Here is a 15,450-nt window from a genome sequence, read left to right on the forward strand (position 1 = left end):
GTATGCAATGTGTTAATTATTGAAACTGTCCTACCAATTTGATTTGAAATTGTCTCATTGCTATTTGTTTCTCAATAAAATTATGGAAAAAAATAACTAAAACCACGAAGTCATACCTACTAAAATAGATGAAAGCCTGTGAAGCATCATTACAAACCAGAGTTGGGGATCACCACAGGATAAAATCACAAGAGTTGATTCTGCAAATTCACAAGAAATAGGATACAAAAAACCCTGGATCTTTTAGAGCTTATTTTAAAAATCTTCTTTGATATTTTATGGAAAACTCACTGGTGAGCAGCAAAACAGATGTCCTTGAATTACGGACAGGAAAGTTTTGCTTAGGTAGAAAAACCAAGAGTATTTGCTAAAATATTTTGGAAAGACTCAAATGCTAGCATTGATTTATTCATTCATTTGTTGAGGGAGACACAAAATATAAAACAGAACCACAACCAACAGCCCTACTTGTGGTGCACTGCTATGTACCTGGTCCTACTCCCACTAGGAAAAGAGGAGGGTTGCAGTTTTTATTGCACTTAACTAATTTGGGCAACCACACTGGGGAGACACTTAGCCAAACCAGGAGCACCAAGTTGATAATAAGAATAATAAGAAGAATACAAGAGTGTGTTTTTAATGACTATTGGGTTTTTTAAATGAAGTGACATGAAGAATTAGATGTTTTTCAGACTATGACACAGAAAAGAGCTACATAACTTGTAATTTTGACAATATGAAAGAACTAGTTTTCTTGAAGTTGCAAATATACTCTTCCTCAAGGCAATATTGACAACTAATGTGTAGATAACTTTTATGGTATAGTAATTAATAGTTAATAGAAAAATCAATGTGCTGTATGTTTTCCAAGTATTAACAAAACTCATTCCAAACTGTTATTCAGCCTGTGACAGGAACAGTGATTAAGTCCTGAAAAAGGTAAATCTAAACCATAAGTAATGAAGGAAAGATAATGCTCCAGTGACTGACTGACCCCTCAGGGTTATCATGTCATTGGATGACCTCTTTTTGACAAAACAGTTGACAAATGCAGAGCATGTGGGAGTGGATCTTGCTGCCCAGGTGCACAGACATCTAAGCATCATTGGCACATGGAATGGAATTGGAATTGGAATTCATGTCATTTTTTCCTCTACAGAAATATTGAATGTGTCCAAGGCTCAGGAAGCCTGCTGCAATCTAGAAAAACTACAGTCAATAGAAACACCACTCTAGCCTATTGGTAGTCATGGTGGTAGTGGTAATATTAATGAAAATTGCTAATATTCATTATAAATCTGCTATATGTATATATCCTAAACATGAATCATTTCATATAAGACCGAAAACAACACTCCTTAGTATTATAGAATAGTAAGTTATATTGTTGACCTCAATTTACAGAGGAGGAAACAGAATTTAAAAGCTTTAACTAACTTGCCCAAGGTTATCTAACTATGAGCAGAGGCAAGATCCTACTCAGGAAGTTTTCTCTAAGGTCCTTTTTAAAGATAGAGCCTCACTCTGTATTTCGTGCTGGTCTTGAACTCACTATGTTCCCCAGGGAAATTTTGAACTCGCATCAATTTTTCTACCTCATTCTCTCTCCTACCACTACCAATAGGCTAGGATGGTGTCTTTGTTGACTGTAGCTTTTTCAGCAGACTTCTTGAGCCTTGGAAGCATTCAATATTTCCTTAGACAAAAAATGACATGGATTCCAATTCCAATCCCATTCCATGTGCCAGTGATATATTATGGACGTGCACCACCATGCCAGGCCAATATTTATATTCTTAACCTCTACACCTTTCAGATGGGTAGGACAGTGGGATTGGAGGTGTGCTATGTGACTTAACCCAGTACATAGGAGACAGTGTACACAAGCAATCAACATATGAGAGCTGGGTGAGTCAATACTTGCCGAGAACTGTAAGCACGGTTTTTAAAGCATGGAGCAGAAGTCAGGCAAACAAGGGCCAGATTGTGAAGACCTTGAATTCCATGTTAAGAAATGGGAAGCTATTCATCTGCTTGCACTTTCCTTCACACTTAGAAGCTTACCTCAGTTAGAGAGGAAGACCAATAGGAAGAAGAGAGGAGAGGTTGGAGTGAGGTTCCACTGGTGTAGTCAGGCTATGGCATTTGCAATATAGCTGAAGAGGAGAGCTCTGGGCAACTGTAAGAAATAGGATGTTAGCAAGGATGAACTATGTCATGGCAGATGCATTAACATGTAGAACTGCATATGAGTCAGGATAACATGGGACTTTGTAAAATTCCTTAGAGATAAATTATAGTAGGAAATTATAAATCATTCGATAGAGATTTTTTGGAAAGCAATAATTTTAATCCTTATCACACCTCCTGTAGAAAGGTTTTGTAAAAATGAGGAGATTGGAGTCACACAAAGAATCATTATACAATAAGCCTTTAACAAATTAAGTGATTTCTGTGCCTCATGTATCTTTTCTCAATCAAGGTCAGCAAATATACCTCATTTTTCATCTCTCTCGTCAGGGTCAATGAACAGGGCTCATTTCTCTTAACCTCATTCTCACCAGGGCCAGTGAATCTCTAACACATCTGTTTCAGAGAAACGTGACCACTAGAAAAGCACAGGAAAATGTGAACACAGAAATGGAGCAGTCATTCACATTTCTCCAGCATCTGTAGTTGAGAGTTTGTTAGAATGAATCTGCCTTTGACTTCTGAGGACAGAATTTCAGATGACGCTTTCGATTGTATAAGATCAGGGGCTCAGTGGTGCTGTGCATCTGTTGCAAGATGCTTTTGTGCTTTCAAGAATGGTTGCAAATAGCAGGAGTGGCTGCTGATGTCCCAGCCTTCCGCCTTCATCGTTCCCCTGGGATTGAAATGGGTGGGGATTGTTCTTTTCCGAAATTGGAGTGCCACATGGATAACTTCAGCTTAATAGAGTAGCACAGAGAAGCACAGCTGACTAGATTCCTGACAATATGTTCACGATAGTCTTGTGAACACGAATAGTGATCTGGCCTTTATTTAAAGGAGAAATAATGGAGAGTATCCTAGAGTGAAGAAAACGACTTCAGATTTTAAAATCTCAATCTGTACAGGCCACAGGTAAATTTATGACTAGGTAAAGACGTAATTCATGTGAAGAAAATTATCAAAATAATAGGTTTCTCAGACTGGCATTATGAATAGTCTGCAGGTACATATTCCCTAAGGGATTTCTGTCCCTCTTGTTCCCACTATGAAAAGCAACATAGTGGTTATAAAAGATGATTAGTAGGAGGTGGCACATGTGGAAGTCGAGAGCTAAACAAAATCAGGTTGTGCTCATGGGATACAATTTTTAAATTTTATTTTAAACTGTAAAAGCAGAAACAAATAGCAAAAAAAAGACAGAAACGGAGCAACATACAATAATACATATGGTACAGAATTCAAAACAAGAATAAATATTTAGGCCTGGGGAGATAGCTCAGTAGAATAAACACTTGCCTGGCAAGCGCAGGGTCCCAAGTTCAATCCCAGGTACCACAAATAAAATAAAATAAAATAAAATAAAATAATTAACAATGATTGTTATATTACATATTTTTATTGTCAAGTCTGTTGTTCAGATTAACAGTTACAGGTATAAGGACTGGGGAGATAGCTCAGTAGAATAAGCACCTGCCTGACAAGCACAAATCATAAATTCAATCCTGGGTAACACAAAGAAATTTATAGGTATGCAAGATTAGTCAAATAATTAAACATCAATGGGGACTCAGGTCAACAGTTTCTGACATTGCCAGTGAAGCAGAAGACCCAATACTATTATGGACTATTGGACTCTTTTAGAATATTTTGCTGAGTTAACACACCTATAATACTCAAATGACAGAACTAAACAAAAAAGGGGATACTGACGAATATCCATCTTGCATCCGTGTATTCAAAATGGTTAGGATAGATATATAGTTACATTCTCTTAATGAATAGAGGGATTTGTTCTAATGGTGTTTGTAAATAGGATATCATGTCCGCATCTTGTACAGCAATTAACCACTAGGAAGAATGTATGCAATGTGTTAATTATTGAAACTGTCCTACCAATTTGGTTTGAAACTGTCTCATTGCTATTTGTTTCTCAATAAAATTATGGAAAAAAATTAAATATCAACTCTTGCTTTCAGTAAATCTTGAACAATTTTATGTCAGGTCAAAACTCAGAATTTCAAAAAATTCTCAACAAATATTTACTTCCCTTTATATTTACAAAATCAAATTAATCTTCTTGTTACTGAAAGTAAATCAATTTAAGTTTCATGGTGAGCTGGTTCCTACAGATCGTTAAGGAGTCACATCTACTCTACTTACATGAGAAAAGTATCCGTTAGCATGTAGTCCCCTAAACTCAGTTAACTTAGACATATACCTTTCACCTTGGGATGTGTATTTACCAAATGCCATGTTTTTAGCAGTAAATTATTATGCTAAGTATAAATATCACATCAAAAAGATAGTATTTATCTATGTGATTCAGTTATACAATTATAAATGCGCAAAATAGATTACTGCTCAAGTAAGTTTTAAATTATCAACATGTATCTCTAAATTTAGTGATCACAGTCATTTTTAAGAAGAAATTTTATTTCCAGCTGACTATGTAACATTATTGAGGAAAACAATAGAGAAGTTCAAACTAATGTTTAGTCCCAATTAATTTTTAAACTGTAGGAAAATAAAAAGAAAATATCCCTGGCTAATGATAATATTCTCTCGTTTTGAATTCTTTAAATTACTTTTTTACTTCTACATCTATATAATATCAATTTTGGTAAAGTGTGGCTATAAATTCACGGAGCCTTATCACCCTAGTTTTTTTATTATTTCATTTAATATGTCAGGTTGTGACTGAGTAATCCTCCTCCACGAGTAAAAACCTTTGAGTTTGTCCCCAAGATATGGCAAATATAACAATTAGTTTCCAAGCAAAACCCTGAGAGTGAATATACTGAGAGTAAGCAAATAAATTCACACTAGGGGAACAAAGCCCCGAGCCTCATGATGACGCTGTGATTCCCATGTCTGTTTGACTGTGAGTTCTGCATCTCCCTGGTTGCCTGAAAGAGGTGCTGTATCCCCTCAAGTGTTCAAGTTGATGAATTTAAACCTTTGAGAGCTTGGTCTCCTGGTTTAGTACAATTGCAATCAACCTTAAATGAGTCGGTAGACACCTGGAGCTTTGGCATTATAATTTAACTCATGTTTTTATCTGTGATCATGGTAAATTACCAAATATATAATGGTCCTTAGGTTTTGAGAGTATTGTGCTTAATTTATTCTAGAATGTCATGAATCATCTTAAAGAGAAAAATTAATGTGTAGAAAACCCTAGTTTGAGTAAGATTTGAAGTCTTAAAAAGTAAACTAAATACAGTATAACAGATATATATTAATAGATGTTAAGATACAGTATTTGGCATTTAGGCCAATTTACAAAACCAAACTTTGTCTCTCCAGTAAGACTTAATTCAGGAGAGAGTGGGTGGGCATTGTATGTTATAGCTCGATTATTTTGTACCCCCAGCTTCTGCAATAGAACTGGCAAAAAGGAGATAACTTCATTTGATTTCTTGACACTGAGCTCTGCAGTTTGACATAAAAAGTTGAAGCATGATGTCTGAGATCAATTGGAACAAACCCCAAACATATGAAAGAAAAATTATGAAGAATTGCATCACCAAGTATGATGATATAGTCAGGTGAACTCTACTTGTTGAATTTGTGAGACCCTGTTGTCAGCTGCCATTCTACATTGGGGAAGACATCCCCAGATACATTTAAAGTAGTGAAAGACTAATAACATTGGATGAGAATTTCAGATTGGGAAGAATATTTTCTCATGAACTAGAAGAAGTTCTAGGTTGAGTGGAGAAAGTAAAGTACAGGAGTTGGGGATATGGCTCAGTGGCATAAGCACCTGCCTGGCATTTGCAAGATCCTGAGTTTGATCCCCAGTATAAGAATAAAAAGAAAAAGAAAGTAAGTACATAGGGGGAGATGGTGGAGAATGGTATGTTAAGCATCACGATGAATAGCTTGCTTTTGCAAATGCTGCCACTGGAAGGCAACTGAAAGTACTATGAATATAGTATTGGTACGATGTTAAGGTTGGATACTTAGTACATTTCTTTGATTCTTTGATAACTTCCTTATCAAATTTCTCTTTTATGTCATGTATTATAAGGGTTGAAATTCTTTGGGTATCAATCAGAGAAATAAACAAAAAGACTGCCTGCTATTGTCCTCTGACCCCCAGAGTCCCAAATGTTTCCTACTTCCCAAACCTCGTTATTGTCTTCTCTTTGTGCACTGGTGTATTGATCTCCATATTTGTTTGTGTCCAAATCAAACAGATATTAACCTCAGGCTTTGAACTTCTTCTTCCTGACAGTTTTCTTAAAAAGACCATCACCCTCTACATTCCTTCCCCTGTTACCGCTGCTCCATTTTATATTCAGGTACAAAATTAACTGTTCTGGATAATTTATCCCCACTTCATACTCTCTCTTGCTTCTTTATTTTCTTTTTCTTCTCACAGAAATTTGATTATCAAAAAGAGTGGGACCTGACTTTGTTTGCTAGTATACTCCTCACTGGAAAAATGGAAACTTGAATCAGAAATTAAATGCCCTCTTTAAGAAAAGAAGTAGACAATTACCAAAAAAAAAATGAAAGAAAGAAATTAAAATTATTGTTTATATAGAAGGCCAAAAATGTAATGTTTATAATGCTCATAATGACAAGCATTATGAGATTTATAAAACAATATTCTATTGCCTAACTCCCTCACCATTTTCAGTAACATTGCCTGTGATTACCTCTTCAAATTATACTTTTATAATATAACTTTCTATTAAAGAGAGTAAGAAAATTATTCTGTATTTTCTCTAGTATGACTGGATCAAATTTAAATCACTAGAAGTTCAGAAAACTGTCAACTTCAAAATGTATTATATTGCTAATGACGGGTTTGTTTTTAAATTATTTTCAAATACAAAAAAAAAAAATGCTTGTGAGGTTCTTTACCACACAGATCATAAGGTTTAGAAGGTTATCCTCCACAGCAGCTTCTGCTTTATACATTTCAAATTTCATATTTCTTCTTCAACACTCACACACGGACACCAAGTGGGCGTATTACCTCACAGCCTCTGGTCCTGCCTCTCCTTCTCTTTCTCTCTCTGTCTCCCTCCCTCCCTCCATCCCACCCTCCCTCTGTCCCCCACCCTTCTTTTTGTAGCAGGAATTGAACTCATAGCCTTGTGCCCTGGCTCTTGCCTCCCTTCTCCACATGGGATGACTTTGTTTAATGGGCAGTAGGAATATTCTGGAAGCCATTCCTACCGCAGACACCAAAATAACTTTACTACAGCAATAACTGTATGTCCTCTAAGTAGGTCTCAGCAAGCCTATCCTGAATATTTCTAACTCAGCTTCCATTAGCTCAGTTCCAGAAATAGCTACACGACCCATCGTGACAGAAGAAACTAGATGGAGAGAAGACTGCAGCTGCAATCTTTTCAGTTAACACATTGTACTTTTGCAGATATGTATGCACGCATCCCTGTGAGCACACTGCTGAGGCCCCTCCCAAAACCTTACACAACAATCATCTGAGTCAGGAGCCCTGAAGTTCAAGCTTTTACAGCATCTGCTAACCCCAAAGAGTATCTATAGGTACAAAATAAACATTAAAAAAATCCTTGTTAAGTAATTGAATGAAGGAATGGAAGAAAACATTTTGTATTTCTTCCATAGAATTGCTAAAAATGCCTTTAAGTTAAATTGGATCCATTAGCTATAAATTATATTTATCACATTAAATCTGTGCTAATTATCTGAGTGAGCTATGTATTCTCAATACAAATGTGTCAAGGAGATATATTAATCATAAGTACAGATATATTGACTCTTCCTGTTGGCTTTATTGGGGGAATTTAGCAGTGCTCTATAATTGTACCACTCCATCAAGTAATTTCCTCACAAGTATTGAGTCAGTATTTGAAATGTCTCATTACTGAAATTATGAAATTGCTTTCTTCCGTGAATATATTTGCCTTTTTATGAAGACAAATAATATTTCATGACATTTATTTTATTATTTTTATGACTTCTGGGAGAGTTGTCTAAAAACATCAATGACATAACAGCTAGAAGGAGATGAAAAATTTGAAGGCCTGTATTTTCCAGAGTGAAAATATAAAATGATATAAATTTTAACTTAACTGTCCTTTCTAGAAAGCAGAGATTATTATAGAAAGGAGATTGAGTGATAAAGTGGGGGACCTCAGATTGGGTAGGAGTTGCTTACGGTCCTGACCTTGAGAATGTTCCTCCCATTTTCTTGCCTGACGTTACAAGATCAGTCACTCTGGTAAGTAAAAGCACCAATACAATCAAGTGATCTGTTGCAAAACTGAACTCTGAGCATATGTTTATGTGCTGTTAGAAAAAAAAAATGTGAAAACAACACTTTCTGGACCCGGGAAACTTTAGACAATGCCAGAAATCAAAATGCTTCCTGTGCATGCTAGATCTTTTCACTTGGCATTAAGATTGGGAGAGACTAGAGAAGCTAAAAGTTCTGAGGCAAATGATGGCACATTGAGAACAAAGTTGTGGACTTACCACTAGGTTTTCTTCCACATGTGAATTTAGGATGGTGGAATTGTGTGATGCTGTGCATGGAAATACTAAGCCTCCTTTGGATCCATCAACCATGAATTAAATACAGGCAGTGTTTCCAACATTAACATGATCTTCTTGTTCAAAATTTGTCACTTTTTAAAGTTTCCAAGTCAATGTTTGGATCTAATTGAATTATATACAATACTAGTATGAAAAGATAAATACATATATAGCTACCCTTTTGGGATAGGCTGGGAAAAGAAAAACAGTATCTGTTTGCAGGTGGAGTTTTCTGCGCAGTGATTTGACCTAAAGAGGTGACACTTTGAGGAACTGTGTCATTGAGCATGTTCCTGGCTCTGTGATTGCCCAATTGCTACAAAATATTTTAAAGTCTAGCAGATAATTTGCTGCTATGCTGCTGTTTATTAAAACTGGAACAAGAGAAGAATAAATCAGTTTAAAAGGATTAAGAAAATGAATAAAAATTATAGGCTGCCAGTGGGGGAAAAATCACAGTAAGTGTTTGTTGTGAGTAGGCAAGTCATGCTTTATCAGGAAAGCACAGGCATGTCCCAGTGTTGTTAGAACAAAATAAAGATTTTTTTTTCTTAGCTTTATTCAACTGGTATAAGTGTTATTGAGTAAAATGTTAATATCAATAAAGATTTAAAATTGGAGTAGAGGAGACCCTGCAGAGGAAAAAGGTTATAGCCTGTTGAGTAGGCCAGCAATTAAATGCTTTGTAGAAAATTGGTTTTTTTTATACATGAACTGTGAGTTGTGCTACGTGGCCTTCTCTAGCATGGCCTGTTATGCAGCATGTACGTGAGCCTGAAGCAGTATGCATTGTTACCACACTCATATGCGAAATCTTCATGAACGTCATGCAAGCCTGAAATGAATTATAAAACTTTAATCCATATGAACATATGTTATTAATGTTCTCAAAAGAATTATCTGCAGTGGTAATAGGGACGTGGCTTTTCTAGTCATTTAACGTGCTTCTCCTTACAATGCAGATACATGAAATATGTAAGATGTTTCTACCTTGTCAGTGTCTTTCTAACATTACAATAATAATGTTTTCAATCACTTACTCTTCTTTTGCCTAATTACCTGCAATCTACTGAATTATTAGACTTGCGTGTTACAGCCTCAAAAAGTATGGATAATGAGTTAGATGGTCCTTACCTAAAAACAATAGTATCATTTTTGTTATTCATTACTGTAATTTATGGAAAAAATACTAGGTAGATACAGAAAAATACAGCAGAAGAGCACCAACCCATAGGGAGGTCAGTGCAGAAGCAGAGAAAAGACTTATAAAAGTACAGTAAGTCAAACCAGGAAGTGCAACAAACCTTAAAAACTTTCAGAAAAACATTTCAAATTAATGAGCATATTTTGGAAATATATGGAAAAGCTACCCATAAATAATCCAATTCAGAGAGGATTGCCTAAAAGCTATTAACACCTGAACACAGTGCTGGAAGGATGCTAGGAGGAAGGTGTGGCAGAACATAAACGAGATGCCCCCGAGCGAAGGAAGCAAGTAAAGATTCACCAGTGCCTTACTCGAGGTTGAAACACACCGACAGGGCAGCGGCTAGCTTCTCGGGCCATGTCTGCCTTCCTCGACACACCTGAATCACACCCTCAAGGAGGGGAGGCCTATTTCGGTTCACATTTCAGTCTGTGGTTGGTGGTGGAAGGAACTGGGGAGGAGAGCTGATCATGCCTGGGCTCCAGGAAGCAGAGAGCAAAGGGAGGAGGAGGGCAGGGATATGGGGCCTCCACTGTCACCCCGCAGGGACCTGCATCTTCCACCAGATTCTACCTCCCAGCAGCATGTCCAGCTATAGACTTTCAGCATCCACGAATGAACCTCCAAACGGGGAGAGCACCCCTCAGATCCAGTCACCTTACAAATGCCACAGCTCTGACATACAAGGCTTTGGGGAGACAGTCCAGATACGGAGCATAATATCGCCTTCTACCTAATGACAGGTGTTTTTGAATTTTTATTTTTTATTATGTATTTGGTACAGGGTCTACAGGTCCTCACTACACAGAACGGACTTGTAGCAATTCTCCTGTTTCAGCCTCCCGTGCGCTGGGATTACAGTTTTGTGCCACCGCGCCCAGTCTCAATCACTGGCTCAGCGCACCCCAGGGGCAGGGCCAGCATGGCAGGCCCAGGGATCGAAACCCATCCCGCCACTCACCACCCCACCACCCAACGCCGGATCCCTGCATCTGTCTAAGAAGGCGCTTTAATCCACTGAGCTATCTGGCCAACAGTTTCGTTGAAATTTTTATAGAGGGGTTTTTAGATTGGATCCAAGATTTTTAAAATGAAATCTCATCTTTGTGAGCAGTACTTTCATTGTTCATTTTTCTAAGATATATGTGCATAAATAAAAATTTATTAACTATCCATGTGTCAAAATGAGTGATGCTATGAAGTCATTCCTTCTAAACTATATGAAATATCAATAAATAATGATATGTAATAAAATGTATTGTGATTCCAGTTATTTCCATCAAAAATCATTCTCATGGACCTAGCTCATTATAATTTACTCTTATATCCTTACTCTATAGCTTTAGTAATGTTCCTCAAGTGTCCTATGTAGAAAAGTCAGTGGCACATTGTCTAAGCACTTTGATTTGGGCTGGTTGTGGAACGCAAAGCGAGTAACACAAACAGTCTCAAAGGTGTTACTGGAAACTGGTGGGTCTGACTGCCTTTGTCTCACCACACAGGTGCACCCTCAGTGTGACACTGGAGCAGGCCATCATTCTAGCCAGAAGCCATGGGCTGCCTCCTCGATATATCATGCAGGCTACGGACGTCATGAGGAAGCAGGTACGTCTCTTATGCATCTTAAGGGAGGTACCTGACAGGACCTGTTAAAAGTTCTTTGGTTCATTTATTAGGTGTCTGACAGATGCCCAGAGGTGACGGGCACTCTTCTAGGCACATAACTGCCAGGTTAATCCATGAAAGAGAAACATGCCCAGTGACAACATAGGTGGACACCTGGAGGAGGAATTCCCAAGGGTCTTATATGACACTGGTGAAAATATGTATGCACAATAACTTAAAGAGTAAAGGGAACAGGACAGGCAAAGTGAGACCAGAGGGGATTGGTGGGAGGAGTGTATGAAAGGGACAAGATAAAAGACATAGGATGTTTTCTGGAAATTGGGATTATTTACTAAGTTTTTGGAAATAAATTGCGAGACAGATGTGGCAAGGGAGAAAAGGAGCAAAATGAGGGCACTGCTGGTTTCTGTCATTTCTCCTGTCCAACGCTACATATGTACATTATTCTGAGATAGAGCCCTGACCTCAAACATTCCTCTGGAGGATGAACAGTAGGCAGGCTCCGGGCTGTCTTTAGGTTACTGGAATTCTTATAGATGAGACTCTGCTCTCAAGAGCAGAATGAACTTTCTGTGCTGTAACCCAGGAGCATTTTAAGTCCAGTAACTTAGGTTTTAGCCCATAGAATGTTTTTTATATGCCAATAATACACAGATTTTCAATTTGCTGATTAGTAAATGGATTTTGTCTAGTAAAAAGTACAGTGTATACAGTTACCAAAAGTTGGAAGATACCAATTTTGTGTCTTATCCCATCACCTTTTCTTTGGACTACCCTAATAATAAATCTATTTGCTGCTTGGTTTGACTTGTATGTTTTTATAATTATGACCACTTTATTTGCCTAAGACTTGGTACAGTATGTACCTCTCATGCAAACATAAATCCCTTTGGGCTTGCTCACAGGATTGCACTCACGGTGTTGACAAAGCCAGTGGAAATATATATAAGCTGAAAAAGCCACCGTCAAACTGGAGTCTGCAGTGTAGAGCTGGGCAAAGGGAGTGCAAAGACATGGATGATTCTGGTCTGAAGCCCAGGAGTCAAAGATGGATAGCCAGGATGTAGGAAGGGTTTGCTAAGTAAGGCTTAGGTCTACCCAAAGCATGTGACAGGCTGTCCTTAAACTGGCAAAGAGCAAACACACTCATAAATTGCCATGGGCTTAGGGTGAATGGGGGGAAGCAGATATACAAATACTGTTAAATATGAGTCAAACTGAACTTACAGTAATTTGCATCAGATTTGGGATATGGGTTGCTGAGACAAAGAATGAGATTAAGCACTTTTGCATTTCACTATGCGGCTCTCAGAGTAACTTCAAAAGAAGACTTTGGAAGAACTGTCTCAAAATTATGGCTAATAGCAAGCAAAATAAATTGGAATGGTCTTTACTTTAGAATATTCCATTTAAAGGCTATGATTTGGCTACATAACTTACAGGGCTGGAAAAATAAAAAAGAATTACAAAATCAAATTGTCTCAAATACATAGTGCAGTTTGTAAATCCCTTCCTATCTTTTTACTATTTTCCCTTTTCTACTTTCTTTTGTTAGCTACATCTTTAGAGCATATACTCATTGATTTTTCTTCTTTTTCCCCTGTAAGCAGGAAGGATTTTGCAGTTTTTTTGAGGAACTCTCCTTCACCTATTCTAAGTTACAAAATCTGGCTTTTGGTTCTTTGTAGTAACTCGTTTTCTTCAGGAGCAGAAAAAAAAAATTATAACTTCATTTGTAAACTTGGAATATTGCACAGACTTTTTCAGAAAGATTATCTTTTGAACTTTAAACTTTAAGACAAATGTTTGAATTTTAGAAAGCCACATGGACATGATTAATCCAGAAATTATACTAGAACTATTTGGGGAAATATTTTCTTGTTAAATATAATTAATTTTAAATATCTGTTCAACAAGGAAAAGCAGATACATGCTATAATAGAGCATTGATTTCTGTAATATACAAGTGGTAACATAGATCAGCTATTTATAGTTTGCTCTTTCCTATTTTCATTATTTTAGTTTATAGTTGTTTCTGAGAATAAACACAGACTAGATGAGGTAGAGAACAGGAAGCTCTTACTTGGTTTTGAATATGTATTGCTACAGAAATAAATGTCAATCACCTAAAAGCAAAGTATATCTTGATTCTTAAGAGCTTTGATTTTGAAAATTCTCAGATAGTGATTTCTCTTCCTTCTCCATCCATCTCTAGTTGTTGGAATAACTATTTCACACTCAGATTTCACTGGTATGTTAAATAGTAAATTGGGGAGCTAAAAGTGATTTTCTTGGCTTTCAGGGAGCAAGAGTTCAGAACACAGCCAAGAATTTGGGAGTCAGAGACCGGACCCCTCAGTCAGCTCCAAGGTAAGTGCATCCTTAGTTGTGCTTTCTCCTAAAGAGTGTGGCAGCATCTCCCTAGCCTTGGCACTAGAGGATAACACACCTCTTCTAGGAAATGCCCTGGGTCCTACCCATAGTAATCATGGGGAGTACCCTTTTAGACAGCCAGTGGCTAAGGGTGATTAAACAGATGTGCTCTCACACTTCACTGAACATTGTTCTATTTTACAAATTCTGTCATGACTTCAAAATCCGAAGTCCACATAGGTACTAAGCTTTGAATCCCACTTTGAGACTGCCAGAATGCTATTTCTATTCATCCTTCGGTATTTACACATGTTCTTTCCTCTGTTATGATTGCCTCTCCCATCCGTGTCTATATGGAAAACCACTTAATACACACAGCCTGCTCATGTCTCATTTTTTGCCCAGAACCTTGTTTCAGTTGATTCCTTTCTGGGTGCCCTTAACCTCTTGTATGTTGCATTATAATAGCCCTCACTACATTGTGTCACACTATTTCTTAACAGATTTCTATGCCTAACCTGAATAAGAGCACTCAGGAAGCAAAGGCTGTATTTTGTATTTTATTTATTGCTTACGTCATGGTGCTTACATAGTACACATCAAATGTTTGAACTGCTTTTAAGAACATGTGTTTCAATAAATTAGTCATCAGCTTTTGGGTTTTTTTTAGTATGCCAAACACAGTTCACATTTCATCATAAGAAAGAAAGGACTCTGATCTACTTTTGAAATAAACGAATATAGTTAGCAGGTGTAAAGCAACTGTTTTCAATTTGATTTCCCTAGTGATTAAGGTAGACAGCATCTAGCTTAAAGAGGGTCAAAGCTAAGTAATTTCTGTGGCATTTGATTGCTTTTATACATTTTCATGAACCAGAAGTAGGCTCTTCCAGGCACTGTCACCGACGAGACACTGTGTTTGTTTCTATTTACAACACCATTACCAGGCTGAGAATGATGACTGCAGCATTTATGAAGTTGTATTTCATTCTGAAAAACTATGTGGGCAGTGAAAGTGCTTTTAAAAGGGAAAACATATTTTTCCTCTGAAAATGGATGGAACACTCATGTGCGAGCTGTATTTATTTTTAGTGCTGATTCCTAACTCTGTTTAATCTTCCAGTCTTGTTAATGTTACCTTTCATAGCTGATTAGGTTAGACTCTAAGACTTTCTATTGCTAATGATTAATTTCACATAAGGATTCTCTTTCTATTGCCTTGAGCAAACATGGTATATTTGTATAAGAGACCCACTGGAGTGTTAAAATTCCAATAAGAAAGCCAGATAATGGCTCTGCAAGGTGTTTCTAGCTAGAGCTTATAAACAGTAATGAACAGTAGATTGGGATAAGACCTCTGCATCCTGATCAATAAACCAATATGCAAGCTCAACACAAGGAAAAAAGTTGATGAGCTCACTTTTTTCTTTATTGGGTTATGTTTAAAGTACTAGAAATAAAAGACAATAAAATGGGCTGGCTATAAAGTTGATGCTTTTACAAGAGAGTAATAA

General features: G+C 37.1%; 1 protein-coding gene across 2 annotated transcripts in view; it reads left to right on the forward strand.

Moving 5' to 3' along the window:
• Positions 1-15,450, forward strand: part of Prex2 (phosphatidylinositol-3,4,5-trisphosphate dependent Rac exchange factor 2) — a 303,532-nt gene that overhangs the window by 282,540 nt on the left and 5,542 nt on the right. For both annotated transcript variants that reach the window (XM_004637531.2, XM_023722364.1), the window contains 2 exons: positions 11,440-11,542; positions 13,866-13,933. In XM_004637531.2, coding sequence (XP_004637588.1) covers positions 11,440-11,542; positions 13,866-13,933 — 171 coding nt within the window. The remainder of the gene's footprint in view (positions 1-11,439; positions 11,543-13,865; positions 13,934-15,450) is intronic.

The sequence above is a fragment of the Octodon degus genome, unplaced genomic scaffold, assembly GCF_000260255.1.
Source record: "Octodon degus isolate 3935 unplaced genomic scaffold, OctDeg1.0 scaffold00091, whole genome shotgun sequence".
Classification (NCBI taxonomy): Eukaryota; Metazoa; Chordata; class Mammalia; order Rodentia; family Octodontidae; genus Octodon; species Octodon degus.